The sequence below is a fragment of the Myxocyprinus asiaticus genome, chromosome 18, assembly GCF_019703515.2.
Source record: "Myxocyprinus asiaticus isolate MX2 ecotype Aquarium Trade chromosome 18, UBuf_Myxa_2, whole genome shotgun sequence".
Taxonomy (NCBI): domain Eukaryota; kingdom Metazoa; phylum Chordata; class Actinopteri; order Cypriniformes; family Catostomidae; genus Myxocyprinus; species Myxocyprinus asiaticus.
In genome coordinates, this window is record NC_059361.1 from 16984678 (window position 1) to 17004383 (window position 19706).

Below are 19706 nucleotides of genomic sequence, written 5' to 3' on the forward strand. Positions count from 1 at the left end.
GTCTCAATATTTTGCTCTGAATAAATATGAAATACCTACTGACATAAAACTCTACTGACAGTAAAAGTCTAGTTAATATTAATCGATGTTTTCAACACTAAATGTAGTTAATGGTGGCACAACCAAATTATTGAATTAGTTTTGAATCGATTCATTGAAATGGACAGTTTGAACTGATTTTCAAGAAATTCATAGAACTTATCAATTTAAATGCCATTTAAATCAGAGATCCAGTTAAACATCTCTTAAAACGCTCTTATACTTGCGAGTCACTAAACAGTGAGGGACCGAAAACCAGTTAAATGTCACTTTAGGAAACAAATGCATTAAAAGAATCATGATTTTCTCAATATTTATTCATTTATATTGACAGCGAAATCATTGTGAATATATTGTGAATATTTGATATATTGCCCAGTCCTAATGTTAACCACCCAGTAGATTGGCCATTATTACACCATCCTGCCCAGATGTTTCACCTTTGACCCCAAATCCTCTTTATGTTAGAGAATAAGTGTGATCGATGAGGCCATTATTAGTAAGCTGTCCGCCCCTGGAGAGTGACCTAAAAAGCCAGGGTTTGCACACAGGGGGCATTTAGGGGGTCAGCGTTCCATCCCCCCTCTGTCTGGTGGACAATCTCACACCTCATTGGGTTTTTCCAGGATTTGTTGAACGTCAAGGCACTGTCAGGCCACAAGATCAACCAAGACCATGGGAGGGTTTTCTAATAAGCCCAAGGAATTCTGTGGAAATTAAATTAGGCAGAAGTAGTTTTTTCTTATTCAAAGGGCTTGGAAATTTATTGATGTTATGACTCAAGAACAGATTGGCTTATTATTAAGCTGTCTGGAACTGAACCAACCATTTTTTATTCTGCACAAGTGACTGTTGTGTGCATGTGTTTGGGAGTCTATGTTGTTTATATTTGTTTTTTGTTTCACGCACAGGGGTCGAGTGTTTACATTGGACTTCAGTGCCATGCGAGTTTGTGACCTGGAATTTGACCTCGTAAGACGTCTGTCCACGCCCTCCAGCTCCACAGCCACACCCACAAATACAAACCCCACCCCCAACTGCTTGACTGTGTGGAAGTACTACTGTAGAGATAACTTTGGCTGGAGGGAATACTCAGAGGTGAGGCACACCAATCTGATTCATTCTTTCCATTCCTTCCCAATTAAACAAAACTTTGTAATAAAGAATTAGGAGAGATTCAGGACTACAAGCTGCACAATAATGTTAATCTCACAAAAACATGTCAAGGTTACATTTCACTCCAACATCAAAAGAAAATGAAGCTTATTGTTAAGACCATTAAGCTTTTCTGCATTGTGAAATAATTTTCATGATGCAAATTTTTTAATTCTCATTACTGGAATGCACTCTACCTTTTAACTACAAGGTTTTTATTTAGTTCCTTTACTCCCATTGGTGATCCTCATTACTGTAATGAAATAATAATAATAATAAAAAAAATCAATCACATTACTACAGTTATATTCATTTTATTGAATCAGCTCAGTGGTGTAGTGGACTAAAGCACTGAACTGGTAAGTGGAACGTTGTTGGTTCAATCCCCACAGCCACCACCATTGTGTCCTTGAGCAAGGCACTTAACTCCAGATTGCTCCAGGGGAAATGTCCCTGTAATAAGGGCACTGTAAGTTGCTTTGGATAAAAGCGTCAGCCAAATGCATAAATGTAAATAATATACCTTTTCTTCTCTCATTACAGTAATGAGAATTACATTGTTTTTGTTGCAAGGTAATGAGAGGGGTGGCTAAATTATCTTGCAAATAATTTCATGGTGCCAAACAAATCGTAATAGACCTAGAATAGACTTCATTTTCTTTAAGCAAAATATATATTTTTTATTTCTATCTTTAAATGTTGGGGTGTAATATGACCTAGACATGTTCTTGACAGGTTCTTTGTGTGATTGACCATATCACCCCAAGTATTTTTAAATAACTCTCAGATTTCACACTTAAGTAGCTTTGTGCTGCATTGGATAATGCTGTTTGTGGTTGATATTCAGGTATTGGAGTTAGAGTGCTGTGTGTTTTTGTCTTAGTGAATATACATGTTATTGTTTTGTGAGTGCAGTCTGAGCTAAAACTGGCTTATGCACACCAGAGAAGATGTCCTGTCCTGCTCACAAGCGCATGAGATCAGAACATTGCACAAGCTTTCCTTTGAAAACAAAGCTTCTTATTTCCTCTGAAAATCTCCTATGATGGATACTTTCTGACCAGTGCTCCAGATAAATTGAGTGGGAGTCAGAGCACATTTAAATGTGCTGTTTTTCTCTCTTTCTCTGTCTAACTCATTTCCTCTCTCTTTTTCCATCTCATAGCCGGTGGTTCGGTTGATTGAGGAGGCTAGTGGCCGAGGTCTGAAGGAGGTCCGTTTCATCACACTGCAGAACCAGTACATATTAAACATTCACGAGGGCTTCCAACAAAATGCCGTTTTCGGTTTCCGACGACAAATCAAGAAACGGCCGCTGTTCAGGTCCTCCATTATGCTCACGCCTTACCTCCAGTGAGTATCTTTCAAAAACAACCCATCTATTGTCTACCAACCAAATCTTTCGTCAGACACCCCAGCTTTCTCATTAAATATCCCACACAGTGCTCAACAATAAGTTTTTTTTTTTCTGCTGGTCCATTTGGACTAGTAGTTCAGATTTGTTCTTGCCCTGCCAACATTTTCAGACTCCATTTAAAAAAAAAAAAAAAAAAAAACTTTACAACATTAAGTTTGTACAAATATTATGTTTTTAAATTGCAATAATAACTGGAAATTATACTGCTATAACGTAAAACTTCATGACAGCTATAAATTCATACACAAAGTTTTGCTTGGAAAACAGTGGTATACTCTAAAACACATGAATGATTTGTTTCTAATTATCAACCCATTCTAACTGATGCTTATCTAGCCAGCTACATACCTTGCCTTTGGGAACATATTCAGATCAGTAGAATTCACAACAATTATACATCACACAAAACCAAATGTTAATGTTGCCATAAACACGATCAACGAACACAAGATGTAGTGACAGTGCAGCACTGGCCCAATTGGAGAAATTGGAGAAGTTCTCTTTATTGTTGAGCCTTGCATAACAAACTTGTTCCTGATCGCAACCATTCTTGTTAAAGGCAGGGTTCTTCCTCAAAACGCCTTCAGTTGTAAAAACATGAAAAGAGTCATATACAAAGCCTTGTTTCCACTGGACATTTTCCGAAACCACAAGATAACTCACAAAAGAAATTAAATTCTCACCAAGAACATATTGGACTCTGTACTATTCATATCAGTGAAGGTTTTAAAGAGTGTATCTCTTTTTAGTTGACTAAAGTACTGCTTGTGCCTCCAAAATACTTTTCTGAAACATATTATTCCTACTCATCTTAAGATAGAACATGGACTCCTGCCTGTAAAACCGAAAGTGGCAGACTAGTCTATCATAATTCTCAAAAGGAGAGAAAGCTCTGTTACATCGATCATCTGTTGTCCAATGGAATATGAAAAGATTTTAAAAGGTAGAGGAAAAAGGAGGAGGGTAAATTGGTTCCAGACCTGTTAAGCTATGTGAAAGATTGTAAAACGTGACCATTTGGAAGTCAGATTTCAATACCAGATTTCAGTATCCAGATTTTCCTGTCCTGCCTTTTATCTTATATGTGGATGGGTCACAATGGTAGACAAGTTTATCTAGATTTATTTCTTACATTTCTTTTTAGTTTTTATACTTTTAGCTGTGATGCTTTAAAAAGAGTGCTAACAACATGCTGTACTTTAGCCGTTTACTCTGGGGAAAGTTGTCTTTAAATTTGTTGCCTTTAAAGCAACAACTACAGCCATAAGCATTCAGAAGGACGTCTTTTACATTGCTTTACATCCCACCACAAACGATGTGTTTTTAAAATGTTGTGTCAAGTTAATAGAAAAATAAATAAAAGTTATTTAGAAAAAATCATTTTACCCCTGCATTTAGTTTCATTCAGTTGCACTCCAGCTAGCTGTTGTTGAACACAAGTACACGTCTTATGTAAATACCCCTTAAATAATCAGTCTGAATGCAGAATGTAGGCTACATTTTTTTAACTGAACAGCAGTTTTGAATCTCTTCCGCCCTGTTTTCATTTTTCCCTTTCAATTGGGTCATTGTGTCCAGCCGTAGACCCCACCTCTCCAGCATTTAATGGGTTGGAATCTATCCCATCCCCATCATTTGGCTCCCCTTATCAGGTAGAGGCCACTGCAACACTGGTCCACCCATCTAAAGGCTCCTGCAGCGTCAGGAACACATTGTCCTGAACGCCGAGGTGGAACTCATTAGCACGATTGACAATTTGGTCGAACTGTTGCCTGCACCAGCTGAGTTAATGCTCAGCAAGCAGAATAAATCACCCTCTAATACACACACACTAACACTCCCAAACAAACAAACCCTTAACAGTTGGTTTCCCAAGAGTGTTTGCTTATCTAGCCATCTTGCTATCTCTTCTGAACTCTTTTGCTCTGTCCTTTTTTGTCACTTTTCCTCATTCTTGCTCAGTGACTCTCAGAAACATATGGGCAATAAATTGCTGCAATTCCAAGCAAGGACAGGGAATTAGTCATGCTGACTGATCACGTCTACCTGCTAGGAATCAAATGAGATGTTCAGTCACAAGACTGAGGCCTGAACCTCCATTTTGCAATGACTGCCAGGCCAATCAGGCTGTCATAAACAATACTCAAAGTTTAAACTTAACTTTCTCACAGGACAGTTTACCTTTAATAGGACAATATAGCACTCTTTGCATTTGAATACAATGCAATTTCTGCATAATAGTTGTCACAATACCAACGTGTTCTGTTGTCGGCCAGTAAAATTTCAAAATTTTCAGTGCAAATTTCGAAACCACAGCAAAAGGGAAAAATAAATAAACATATTACAAACAATAGACCACATAAAAACAATAGAACAAAGATACAGATATTTAAAAGTATTCAAGTTAGCATTCAGAAATTGAAAAGCAAAAACTAAAATCTGTCAAATGTGTAACTACTTACATTTTTGTTTTAGATTAGAAAAAATACAAAAAAATCACAACATAGGACATTCACACTTGTTTATGGCCATTGTAAAGTCTAACAATGTAATTTGTTTGTGACTGTCGTTGTTGAAACTCTATTGCCTACATACTAATAATAAACAGCATGTGGTAAAAAATAATGACTTATGTTTTAGACTAAGGTGAAAGACTGGTACTGGTTACATTTTTTACATTTTAGTATTGATTTGGTACAGAAGTAACAGTACATTTGATATTCCACGACATTATCTATGAATTAAACAAAGGAAAACAAAATCTAATGTTGGCTGTAGATACAGTAATTCTAATTATTCATAGTATTAAAGCTTAAAACTAAACTTTGAGACAAGCATTTTTGTAAAGGAAATGTGGTTACAAACAGAAATAAGTTTCATCAAAAACATCCTTAGTTCCTGAAATGAACATAAACAAAACCAAAATGTTACTCTTTGTCTTTTTGGCCACTCCTTATATCACATTTAGCACCTTTATTTAATCCTCAGTCTTGTTACACTGTAGCAACCTCAGACTGGATTTTCCTCTGCTACAGTCAGTCCACAAAGATATGAATGCATACTATTCAGTGTCTTTCAAATTTCTCTGTAAATTACACATTCTTAATTCCACAAATTGACATTCATGTTGTCTGGTGATATTTTGTAATTTAATTTCCACATATTTTATCAAATAGTCATCTCTTAATGACACCATTTGCTCTCTTCTCTAGGACTCTCGGTGGCCTTTCCTCAGCATTTCTCTCCTCCTTGGAAAGTTCTGGAAGCCAGCCTCTCTCTCCTACATCAAGCACTCCCTCCAAAGTGTACCCTGAGACCTGGTTACCCATGAATGGCAGTCAGGACTTCCTGCAGGTGCCTGTCTCCCGGGATGACCGCAGTTACCGGACCGTCTATAGCCTCTTTCACAAGACCGTTTCCGAGACCAAATTCCGCATACTTAAGATCCTCCGTGTCCAGAACCCGTTCCTCTGGGAGAAGTACAAAAGGTGTGGTAGAACATTTTCAATACATCTAAAAATGTTGTTCTGTTCAAAGTTGTTTAGACTATTTATTTGGAGCCAAAACAGTATTTAGTAAACACCTGAGATTACGAACTGGATGAATAAAAAAATAAAAGGTTATCAGGAACAAGATGTAAACATCTGTAAAATGAAGATTTGACCGCACCCATGCACTGAAAGTTTGGGCTATAAGTGCAAGCAAGACTAAGAAGCTTTGATGTTGTTTGTCTTGCTGCTGCTAGGTGTCAACCACTTTAACGGTTCTTAACAAGTTTTTGTTGGTCGGAAACAGATGTTTTTGCGGTGAGTGCGTGAGGTGAACTTCTCAGCGTGTGAAATGCATGTAGAGGAAGTGTGTGCGGGAGGAAGAGGTGCTAGGGCCATGTCGTGGGTGTTTTTTAATAAGCTATTGTCATGGAAACAAGATTTATTTCTCAGCTACGGGCAATAGGTCACAGAAATGGGTAGGATGGGGAAAGAGTTGCTGCTTACTCATTGAGGTGTGTTTGTGTGTGCGTGCCTCTTCAGTGCTATCTTAAGCATGAAGTTGATTAGCCAATCCTTGAATATCTTGGAGTTAAATTTGTCTAATAATGCATTGCAGGAGTGATTCCTGTCTGTAAATGCGCAGTAGACATGTTTGGAAATGTAGAAATGTGGCATGTTTGGAAATCTATTTTTTGAGTTTTTGTAGTGTAGCATGGACAGACTTTTGACTATCAGCATATCAGTCCACATTTCATATGGTAGCTTATTCTGGCCAAGTATAACCCACTTAGACAAGAAAGGTCTGTCTGATCAGCATGTAAAACGACAACAACAGTATGCTTTTTTGCTTGACGTTTGGAAATCACACATAACTCTTAGAGCAAAGCTGAATGTAAAAGTATGTTCAATGATATCTTGTTTAAATGCTACTAAGACTTTGTTCACACTGCAGGAATAATCTGATTTTTTCTCAAATCTGATTTTTTTAGACTGAATGTTCAAACTGCAGGTTATATGTGGGCAGATCAGATTTTTTTCTGTTCAGACTGCAGTCGTTTTTGTTAGCATGTCCACACTAGTTGCACATGCAAACTTGCATATGTTTACCATGCGTGAGAGTTTAGCAATGGATGTTTTTCCTGAGGACAGTATCCAAATATGAACACATTCATCATAGACAATGGCTTAAAAAACGAGAGGGGTGGCATATGCAATGTTTGTTGCAGCTAGGATTTTCAACTGTCCCGTTTTAGCCGGGACGTCCCATATTTTGCCACACAGGATACCTATTGTCCTGTATTTTTGAGGGCAGCGAAACGTCCTGTATTGAAGCATAAAAAGGTCGGAGAGCGAGACTCTTGAAGAGGACCTCCGTCCTGTTTTAAAGCGCTCAAAATGCTCAAGCATCCCTGATTTGCACTAGACATTTAATACCTTATCGCACTGAGGTGGCTCGCACCCGGTTCGTGTTTCCGCACCTTAGCGTATCTCTTTGGGTGAGTAAAGCCAATGTCTGTATTATATTAAAAGAGGTTTGCACTGCTTTGGATGCCCTGTAACATATACTTGACATATGGGTGCATTCCATTCAGAAGTGATCATCCCTACACCCTATTACCATCATAGACTTTATCTTCCACTGTCGGAGGGCTGAAAGGTGTAAGAAAACGGTCATTCTGAACTCACATCAAGCAAATTAAAACAACTAAGGAGATTGCTTAAATCACTGGAATTGGGTTAAGAACTGTCCAACGCATTATTAAAACCTGGAAGGATATTGGTGAACCGTCAGCTTCGAGGACAAAATGGGGTCGGAAAAAATCTTGAATGATCATGATAGGAGATCACTAAAACACTTGGTGAAGTCACATCATAAAAAATCAACAGTAGAACTCACGGCTATGTTTAATAGTGAAAGTAAGAGTATTTCCACACGCACAATGCGACGAGAACTTACAGGATTGGGACTAAACAGCTGTGTGGCCACAAGAATGCCACTTATTAGTGAGGCTAATCGGAAAAACAACTTCAATTTGCTAGGGAGCATAAAGATTGGACTGTGGAGCAATAGAAAAAGGTCATGTGGTCTGATGAGTCCAGATTTGATTGACCAAACTGATGGACGCGTCAGGGTAAGAAGGGAAGCGCATGAAGTGATGCACCCATCATGCATAGTGCCCACCATACAAGCATCTGGAGTCAGTGTTATGATCTGAGGTTGCTTCACTTGGTCAGGTCTAGGCTCAGCAACATTATGCGGCAATAAAATGAAGTCAGCTGACTACCTGAATGTACTGAATGACCAGGTTATCCCATCAATGGATTTTTTCTTCCCTGATGGCACAGGCATATTCCAGGATGACAATGCCAAGATTCATTGGGCTCAAATTGTGAAAGAGTGGTTTAGGGAGCATGAGGAATCATTTTCACACATGAATTGGCCACCACAGAGTCCTGACCTTAACCCAATTGAAAGTTTTCGGATGTGCTGGAGAGGACTTTATGGAGTGGTTCGACTCTCCCATCATCAATACAAGATCTTGGCCAAAAATTAATGCAACTCTGGACGGAAATAAATGTTGTGACGTTGCATAAGGTTGTCGAAACAATGTCACAAAGAATGCGTGCCATAATCAAAGCTAAAGGTGGTCCAATGAAATATTAGAGTATGCAAATTCTTTGCCAAGGTAGTGTAGAAAAACAATTGAAAAACTGCATGGACAAATGCAAAAAACATTCAGTGTTGAGGGCCCCTTTACTAGCTAGACTTCCTTGGTCAACCAGCTTTACCAGAAGGACCATGCTGGTTGACCAGCCATTTTTTCTGGTGAACAGCACCAAACCAGCCTGAACCAGCATGGATAAACTCATGCTGATGTTAGCTGGTCTTCTCAGCAGGGTAGCCTGGGAAAGAGAGATGATCTGATATATAATATGCTGCAGGTGAAGGTTTTATTTACAATAGTTCTGAGTGTTTCAAGGGTGTTGGCCAACAAGCTAGTGAGGGAGATTGAGAGAATGTCATTGGGAAAGCATGAAAGAGTATTTGTTTACATCGGTAAAAGAAAGAACAAAACAGACTGAGTGAACTGATGAAAAAGAGCTTAGTGAGAGATGAAAGGAGAAGCTGAAAAAACATGAGTAGAGACGACAACACTGATGCATATGGAGTCACTGCTTCTAGGCAATGTGGGTTTGAGCATGTATGTGTGAGGGATAAGGCGGTGGCTGTGACGACAGGGCCTGGTCTGTGGCCGTTATGTCAGTGGAGGTCAGTAGGGATCAGGCAGTGTCACGGTGAGGACACGACTGATCAGAGAGTTCCTTTCAGACAGGCTGACCTCTCATCTCCTCTACCCACAACAATAGAGGCACAGACTCAGGCCAATGGAGCCCTGTTGCTGACTGGGTTCACTCAGGTCCCTGGCGCTTATGTGTTCACTCACACTTTCTGTACTCTCTCACTTCTGTTTCCACTTGACCAGATGACAGTCTGAGCGCTCTGAAGTTTGGCCTGTTGTCTTGCTTTTTTGAGGGCAGCTGGCTCTGACAAAAGCAAGAAAGTTGTTTTTAGACGTAGTTTTCATGCTGCAGTTGTCGCCAAGGTCCATTGAGAAAACATTACATAAAAAAAAAAAAAATTGCATTAGATATTTGTCCCTATCACAAAGAATCATTTAGCTGTCTTTTCCTCTCATTAGCTGTGTTTCCACTATCGGGCCAGTACGAGCCAGGCCTATCAACTGGTCAGACCTCAAGCCGTGAGACCAAAATCGATCTGCATTCCCACCATCAGGGCAATAGCCCCGCAGCGTTGCCCTAAAACCCGCCCTTAATACGCCACCCTTGTGCCAACGTGACACACCCTGCCCATTTCACAAGCAAGAGGGAAGCCTCCCTCTTCAGTTGATCCCCAGTTGGCCTTTTTTTTCTTTTTTGGCCAAAGGTAATCGACCAGCTAAAGGTGCTTGGCCGTTGGCCCTGAGGAATCCCAGAGGAGGCATGATGAAACCCCGGAAGTGACAGTGGGAACGCAACTGGCCCTGGCACGCATTTGTACACCCTCATTTGGCCCGACAGTGGAAACGCGGTTATTGTGTCACTCGCAGCATCATATACAAGTCTTCATCTTTCTGTGAAACTGTACCTGTCACAAAAACATTAAGAAGACCCATAGTGATTTTGTTCCCCATATTTTCATTTTGTTGGCTTAATGCGAAGAGTATTCCACATTTGTGTCATCAAATAGCATTATAGATAAACTTCTGATTGTTTCCTGGTAGGAAAAATTTAGAGGACGCGCAGATAACACTTTATTAAAGGTTCTATTTGTTAATATTTAGCAAATTATGAAATAACAATGAACAATATATTTTTACAGCATTTATTAATGTCGGTTAATGTTTATTTATAAAGATACAATTGTTCATTGTTCATAATGCATTAACTAATATTAACATACAACTTTTAATGCTAAAAATGTATTAGTATTTACAGAAATTAACACTAACCAAGATTAATAAGTGCTGTAAAAGTGTTGCTCATTGTTAGTTCATGTTAACTAATGTAGTAACTTATTTCAAGGAATACAGTCTTATTGTATTGTGTTACCGATGCACAAGTCACGACAGATGTGTTATTTAGTAGAAAAAGTTCTTACAATTCAATGTAAACCATGTACTATGTTGCGGTTCACAATGAAGTTTCCAGCCAACTGTTTTATTTATGTCAATTTAAGACCCTAGCTGTCATGCACATGTTCCCAGATTCAGACTTCTGTCTTTGCTTTTGTCTGATTAACTCAGTTGCTCTTGGTTTTTGATGAGCATGTTTTATTGAAATGTCGTTTCTCTCTTTTTTCTCCCAACAGGAAGAAGGAGTACATGTCACGGCACATGTCAGAGATGGACCGCATGCTGAATGAGCGGCACCTCTTCCACGGCACGTCTCAAGATGTGGTGGAGGGCATCTGCAAGCACAACTTCGACCCTCGTGTCTGCGGCAAACACGCTACCATGTTCGGCCAGGGAAGCTACTTCGCACGCAAGGCCATCTACTCCCACAACTTCTCTAAGCGCTCGCCCCGTGGCGTGCACTACATGTTCCTGGCCAAAGTCTTGACGGGCAAGTTCACGCTGGGCAACCCTTCCATGCGCCGACCACCCCCTCTGAATCCAAGAGACCCCTCCAGCGACCTCTTCGACTCTTGTGTAGACAACTGGATGGACCCGCAGATTTTTGTTATCTTTAACGATGATCAGAGTTTTCCTTACTTCATCATTCAGTATGAAGAAGTAGGCAATACAGTGGCTATTTGAAGAGCGTGGTACGTGTGGATAGCTGTACACGAGATCTATGGGCCTGATCATCCAGTTAGAAAAGGGAGAGGAGTGGCTGTGCGCCTGCACTCTGAATGGAACTCATGGACCATATGGAATACGTTGGGATATTGAGAGCGTGGGATTACCAAACAGTTTCCCGCCCTCAGTCCTGCTGTGTGTGAGGGTTTATGTGTGACCATTTAGTGCCCATCTTCTCATGCCCCTGGTGAATACAAATGGGGATTGTGATCATCCCTATTCTGTGCTGGACAGTTTAGTGTGTAAATCATGTGTGCGGACGAATCTCTGCTGTGGGTCATGGATAGGAATCCGTGTTTTAAAGAAGCCTGTAGATGGCTTGCCACTTGAACTTGAGGCTGTTGTTGCAGCTTTACATTAATTTTTTTTTTCCCAAAAGACTCATTGCTGCCATTACCGTTCTATACTTAATTTGTGCGAAGTTGTAAATACGTTCTCCTTGTTTATATTTGAACTGTGTGCCTTTTGTTCATAAATAAATTGTTTATTTATGTTAGTCAATGTAACAATGAGTAAATAAAAACAATTTAAAGAAAACTTTAATGTGAAGTGGTGGTTGTTTATATGGCATAAAGGCTAGGGAATACTTTGTTTTTCCACGTGTCGTTACGTCCCGTGCAGTCAAGCACTCTAGCTTTTCAAAGTGTACTCTCTTGACCGTGAACCCTTGACTGATATGTGATGCTTTTACAGTCAACAGCAGGCGCATGTGCAGACGACGTGCACAGGTTGTCCGCCTGTCTTGAAAAACTGGGCATGTGGACAGTCTGTGCGAACTGTGCTGATGACGAAATTTGTGTCACATGCAATGTGCAGAGATGTACCAGTACGTTGAAAACAGAAGTATAATTTTTCCTTACGTTTTTATTGTGCTCAGGTCAAGCTCAAAGTTCAACAGTTCATACAATTTCAATGTTGACTCAGTTTGCCTCTGATAATTTGAAGAGCACCCAATGATTAACAAACAATTTGCATGACATGTAAATACATGGGCGGTGCCAAAACGAAAATCAACACAAGATGGAAGAGAGACTGATCCAGATACATTGAGTTGTACTACACAATGTCAAAGGCATATCATGATATTCAGAGAAACAGCAATGCATGGTATAAAATCAGTATCGAGATGCGACATCCTTGTAAAAACGCCTTTTCTTGTTGAGGTCAATGAGGCACATGACACTTCTTGAGAGGTGGTTTAAGCCCTGACGTGAGTCATGTGAAAGGAATTTAACAAGTGAAACACTACTAGTATGTTTGGTGATATTTCAGGCAGCTAATTTACTTGTTACAGATGGAACAGTTCACTCTTATTGGCCGACCCTGGAATAAGATTTGCTTACATTTCTCTTCAAGCTTGTTCTCTAAAAGTCCCCTCTCAACTATATCTCTCTCTCTTTCTCTCTTAACTGACACCATTCTCGGCCTCTTTCCCTGGCTCCCCAGGAGGCTCTGGGTTCCTAAGCTCCATGCTTAATGAATCCCAGAGCACCAGAGAGAGAAAGGAGGCAGCACAGGAACACCCACCCTGGATCCGACCACTTTAGGAAACAACAGCAGGCACAAATCCCTCGAAGTCTCTGCTGATATCCCTGAAAATGCCCTCCCCAACCCCCAGTCCAACCTTTATCTGTTTTTTCGTTCTGGACTATACCAGTCTTTGCCCTTCTGTTGTGATATGTCATTCTCAGTATTACAGAATGATCCAGGTGACTGATCTGTGTTGGGTCAGTCTATGGTATTACTGTCAGATGGCGAGGGTCTGACAGATATCCAGTGCTGTAGATGAATGTAAAGGCACATTTTTATGGAATATTAATTATTTTTATGGAGGTTTTTTGCTGTCACTTCTCTTCACAAACATCTCTGGAACCCATACAAAAGCCAGGTGCCGTTTGTCTGCCTCACTGCCCTTGTGGAATTATCTCTGGCATACAGTCCTTATCGTTTGGTGTCCTGGGGGCTGGAACAACCAAGGCAGGGGGAAAAATGGAAAGAACAGTCAGCGGAGGGAAAGCAAGTACGATACCCCCTTGAGGAAAGTCACTGATTACAACCTGCTGGGATGTGACCCTGCAGACAGGAACTTAAGAAATTGTCGATTAGGTCCATTGCCGTTCCTCTCTCCAAGTACTCTTTAATAGTCACTACAAGAAATACTAGTTTTTTCCTAAAAAAAAAAAAAAACTTTGTCTAGTAAGTAAATAAACCTCAACCAATCAGTTGAAATTAATTTTGTTCTATGTAAAACTGTGAGGATGCTTTTTAGCTTCTGCACTTGTGTGATGAAGTTCAAAAGACCCCCAAAGACAAAAAGTTGTCCTGCTTAATGACAGTGCAGGTGAGGATTTAACTATCATGGGCCAAATTAGAAAATTAGATCTGAAATAAGCAAATCAGAATACGGGTTCACAGTGATTTTACACCTTTAAACTGCTACCAAAGTGTAGACTTCCAATGGATCCTTTTCATTGCCTTGATGATGCATTTTCGCCTTATTAAAGGGATATTCAGGGTTTAATACAAGTTAAGCTCAATTGATAGCATTTGTGGCATAATGTTGATTACAACTAAAATGAATTAGACTTGTCCCTCCTTTTCCTTAAAAAAAAAAAAAAAAAAAAAGGCAAAAATCGAGGTTTTAGTGAGGCACTTACAATGGATGTTAATGGGGCCAATATTTGGAGGGTTTAAAGGCAGAAATGTGAAGCTTATCATTTTTGAAAAGCACATTAAGACATTAATAAATTAACTCTGTTCAAACTCGCATATTTTTTTGTGCTGTAAATTTGTTTTGGGAGATTTTGTTTCAAATCGTAATTTTATGGGTTGCGTCAGAGGTTTTACACAGAAAGGTTGGTAAGTGTTTTTTTTTTCACACTAAAATCAATTAAACAAGCATATTGTTTGTCTTGTGGCTATACTTCTGAAACAGTGAGTATTTTAACATTTATGGACTTGCCCCCATTCACTTCCATTGTAAGTGCCACTCTGTAACCCAGATTTTCGCTTTTATTTTTATTTTTTTAATAAAGATAAGGGGGTACGAGTCGAAATGAATTTTTGTGTTAATCAGCATTTTGCCACAAATGATGTCGATTGAGCTTAACTAGTATTGAACCCGGAATTTTACTTTAAGCACCATAAATCTAGCAAACTTTTTTATATTTTTAATTGTTTATTCATTTTGTGTACATTTATTACAGTATTTTGTTATGTTACACTGGCATTAATTAGATAAAATATTCTCCACTGCTGTTGGAATCTTTCTGTTTTCTTACTGCTGTAATCCATCTCTCGCTTATTCTTCCTTGTTTGTAAAGTTGTGGAAACGTAATAGTGGATTTTTGTTATTATTATTATTATTTGCTGTTGGAGCAAATGGAAATGCAAAAATAATATTTGTGTTCTGCCATTTACTGCTATAGATTTTTACCCAACTGTAGTTTACTTCCGCATTCCAAACCTTTAAATAATAAAAAAATAAAAAATAAATAAAAAAAGGGACCCTTGGTTGAGAAAACTGTCAAACAGTTAAAGCCATGGAGATCTGCTGTGAAAATGTGAGCCCTTAAGCACAAGTTTGAAGAATTTGACAGGCCTCCCACCGGATGACATGACTTCAAATTCCTAACAATACTTTATATTCACCAAATTGCCTAATGATTGCTAAATCTCTTAGGTTGTAAAGAAAGGTTTGTTTTTAAGGTGTGTCTAGAAGAGACAGACAAAGAATGTATGTGATTTCAGATATTTGACTACTTGTGTTGATTTCAATTATTTGACTTCTTGTTTGCCTTTTCGAACCAGCACACAGAGAGCTCATGATGTTTGAATCCCTATACTTCCTGCTCAACCCAGTTCCATATTGCTCCAATGACGCCCAGCTGCAACCAATGAACATTCCAGCTCACTTTTTCCATCATTTCAAATTTCTGCCATAAGCCCTTAAGAGCAACAGGGGCGGACCAAATATGGGCAGGAGATTGTGTCGTGAACTTAGTATGACCTTAAAAGCTGCCTAGTCCACATGACCTCTGATTTCTGCCCTGAAGAAGCTTTAACAGGCAGTTTTCCATGCATGGTCAAGCTCAGGATTTTCTTCCTGGATTTGCTGCCTTGCACGCATTAATTTAATCTTACCATCTTGCTTGCTTTTACCTAGTGCCCTTTTCTCTTTTTTATCTCTTTTCTTCTTTTCTTGGGGGGGGGACAGTGACAGTATTCTGGATTTCTTTAAGGTCTGGAGGTTTCACAGCAATCTAGCCCTTCTTTCACTTCGCCCATCTACCTGTCATTGTCTGTTTCTCTAATTGGATTTCAGAGTAGGTCAGTCAGTGGGTAGAGGGAACAAGGAGCTTTCAGCAGCCAAGGATATTCAGGAATGGACTTGTTTGAAAGGCAGAAACTTGATAGGAGTCTGAACTGGATGGATGAATATGGAGCTCTACCCAGAGGCCAACAGGTTATCAAGTTCCTCTAAGACCTGAGTTCTGCTTCCATTTACCTGCTTTATGTTGATTGCTCTCTCAACACCCCCCAAGACTTACCTTTCTAACCAAGCAGTGTAATTGCTTGGGTCAAATGTTTAACCTCTGTTAATCCCTGTCCAGTGTAGCCAGCTTTTGCCTTGATAAATGTTTTTCACAACAGTCTTAAAGGAGTTCCCATATGCTGAGCACTTGTTGGCTGATTTTCCTTTTTAAATATAAATGTTGGTTTTTATAAAAAAAATAATACAAAGGCAATTTATGTTTTATATTTCACGTACTACAGTTTAAAGAAAAAAAGAATACTTTTACACTGATACATTTCTCCAGAGCCTTTTGTTACTTTTGTGGCTGAACACAGCAAAAACCATAACACTTCTACAAAAGTAAACTGCATGAGGCTTATGCTGCGTTCCTCTTCACTTTAAACATACACTCGCTAACTTACCTAAGCACTTCCCCTCGAGGTAATCCCCACCACTATTTTGGAAGTCCGTTCCACTTTGTTAAGTGGGCGAGGGAACCTTAAACAATTTACTTAAATCCATTTACTTGTACTTTTGATACTTAAGTACATTTAATATCAATTACTTTAATTCTCCTACTTTATTATTTTTCTCATGATCAACTTTAACTTTTACTTGAGTCAATTTCCATAAAGGTATCTTTACTTTTTACTTAAGTATGGCGATTGTGTACTGTGAAAGACCTCTTGCTCGCCTGGGAAGGAGGACGTGAGAGCTGGGTGAACATCCAAACGTAAGACATTTATTCACATTTTTCAGTGTACAAACATGATAGGATTTTCATCCCGACAAATAAACTCCCATACACATCAGCACTGCTTTGCAGCCACTGACACACACACAGCACTGCTTTTCAGCCTGCTGTCACCGACACACACACACATTCGGCTTTGTGCGTCTCTCTCTCCCGTCCGCCACTGTGTCCTCTCCTTAAATACTCCCGCTGCTCCTCACTGGAATGCAAGACCAGTGTGGCATACAGGTGGAACTGGTCCACCTTTTATCTCCCCGGCCTCGCTCTGCCCTGCCCTGCTCGCCATAGCGCCCTCATCCAACATAACCTACATGTTATAACCGAATATTTAAATCATCCACAGAATTATCACTTCCACTGTGTGCAGTCTCCTGAGTTAAAATAACATCACTGTGAATTATTTAGTAAACAAAGAATTACTCAGCTTAATGGCAAAATTCTGTATAAATATAAATAAAGAGTACATTATAAAATGTATCTATATGTTTTGCCTCTCTATATGTTATGATGTTATTTTAAAGTAATGATTTGTCAAAAAGTAATTTAATACATTCAGCATGAAATAAAACATTGCAGGAGTATAGGAAGAAGTAAACTCCCATCTCGTACGTCTTCCCGCGATGGAAATGTACACTCGAAATTAGAGTGCATTGTGGGTAAGAATGAGTGAACAAAAGTAGGGAACAAGTGGCTCACTCAGAATTCAGACACTCCTACAAAATGGCTTACACCCGATATAGTGAACTATATAGTGGGTAGGAGGCAGTTTCAGATGCAGCGAGTGTTCCATGACTGGGGTTGAAATGTTTCCAAACCTCTCTTCTTATTGACAAATTCATCCAGATCTAACAAGAGCCCTTAAAGGGATAGTTCCCCAAAAAGGCAAATTCTCTCATCATTTACTCACCCTTGTGCCATTCCAGATGTGTATGACTTTCTTTCATCTGCTGAACACAAATGCTCTTTTGGTCCATACAGTGCAAGACAATGGGTGCCAAAAAAGTCACATAAGGCAGCATAAAGTAATCCATAAGAGTCCAGTGGTTTAATCAATATCTTCAGAAGCAATGTGATAGGTATGGATGAGAAACAGATCACTTTCACATTCTTCTTCTTTTGTTTTTGGTGATTCACATTCTTCTCTGCGTATCGCCCCTTGCTGGGCAGTGAAAAGAATGTCTAGCAAAAAATGACAAATATTGATCTGTTTCTCACCCACACCTATCATATCACTTCTGAAGATATTGATTTAACTACTGGAGTCTTATGGATTACTTTTATGATTCCTTTATTTACTTTTTGGAGCATCAACATTTTGCCACCCATTCACTTGCACCTACAGAGGTGAAATTTTCTTCTAAAAATCATAATTTTTGTTCTGCAGAAGAAAGGAAGTAATGCATTTCTGGGATGGCATGAGGGTGAGTAAATGATGAGATACTTTTCTTTTTTGGGTGAATTATCCCTTTAAAGGGATAGCTCAGCAATAACTTAATATTCTGTCATAATTTCCCAACCCTCATATTGTTCCAAACCCATGTTACCTTCTGTATTCTGTGGAACACAAAAGATGTTAGACAGAATGTTAGAGACTGACAGTCTTGGTCACTATTCACTTTCAAAATATGGAGAAAAAAACACTAACATTGTGTTGCATGGAAGAAAGAAAGTCATATGGGTTTGGAACAACATGATGGTGAATGATGACAGAATTTCCATTAATAATAATTCTGTAATACATGTTCAATGTGTATTATGTAATGGGATATAGGGGGGTTAATGTCCATTATGTCATTTGTGAAAGTAATGAGTTACTCACTACTTGAGTACTCTTTTAATTGGATACTTTCTTACTCTTACTCAAGTCATTATTTATGTCAATACTTCTACTTGAGTAAATATTTTTTTAAAGTAATTGTACTTTTACTTGAGTACAGTTTTTGGCTAATCTACCCACCTCTGATTGTGACTAAGGTTATCATTCTGCCTAACATTTCCTTTTGTGTTCCATGGAAGAAAGAAAGTCATACCATTTTGGAACAACATGAGGGTGAGTAAATAATAAAAATTTTCCTTTTTGGATGAATAATCCCTTTAAACCAGGAGGCAAGAAACAATAAAGAAAACTTCAACCCTTGAGCATATAAAAAATTATCTCCACCTGAACAATGCTGCAGTAGTACACATGCTTATGGACACACACATTCGAGTCTTGCCTGTGTCATGAAAGAAGGCCAAATGGAATAAATGTAAAAAGTGAGGGGGGAAATCTCACAAAACTCCCACATCCAGGAAACCAGTGCTGCCTGTGCATCGTCATGAACACTTGGTTCATGGTTGGCAGGGTTGGGAGGGTTACTTTTGAATTGTATTCCACTACAGATTACAGAATACATGCTGTAAAATATAATTTGTAATGTATTTAGTTAGATTACTCAAGGTCAGTAACGTATTCTAAATACTCTGGATTACTTCTTCAGCACTGGTAGATTTTTTCACTTGTTTTGATTATAAAAACTCTGTCAGTACAGTAAGACAAAATACACATGTTAAAAATACCTTCTCTGAAAAACCTAAATATCTTATGCTGTGTTGTTTCTAAAACAAGATCAATCTAACTGATCTTGTTTTAAGGATTTTTAGATATTTTTAAAGGAAAACAATAAACAAATTATTATCAAGAATACGATTTTTGCCCTAATATCAAAGGTCTTAATAGAAGAAAAAAAAAATTATGATCCAACGTGAATTTTCTTGATAAAAAAATATGATCGTGCCTGGTAACGTGCATGTAAAATGGCTAGAAATAGCATTTTAACTTAGCGTAAAGCTGACAATTTACACAAGGTTTATTTCTATTTCTTCTGCTCCAAACTTACTTCAAACTTACTTCTCTGTCTGCTCATATGAATGTAACACATCATAAGAAAGTGTTTCACCGCTGTTCAAATGCACTTTGGATCACATCATTTAT

The 19706-nt window shown here is 38.8% G+C and overlaps 1 protein-coding gene across 1 annotated transcript in view; it reads left to right on the top strand.

Moving 5' to 3' along the window:
• Positions 1 to 11980, top strand: part of LOC127456361 (protein mono-ADP-ribosyltransferase TIPARP-like) — a 33438-nt gene extending 21458 nt beyond the window's left edge. The window contains exons 3-6 of the mRNA XM_051724807.1: positions 951 to 1137; positions 2360 to 2547; positions 5824 to 6099; positions 10973 to 11980. Coding sequence (XP_051580767.1) covers positions 951 to 1137; positions 2360 to 2547; positions 5824 to 6099; positions 10973 to 11420 — 1099 coding nt within the window. The 3' untranslated portion in view covers positions 11421 to 11980. The remainder of the gene's footprint in view (positions 1 to 950; positions 1138 to 2359; positions 2548 to 5823; positions 6100 to 10972) is intronic.
• The last annotated feature ends 7726 nt before the right edge of the window (positions 11981 to 19706 follow it).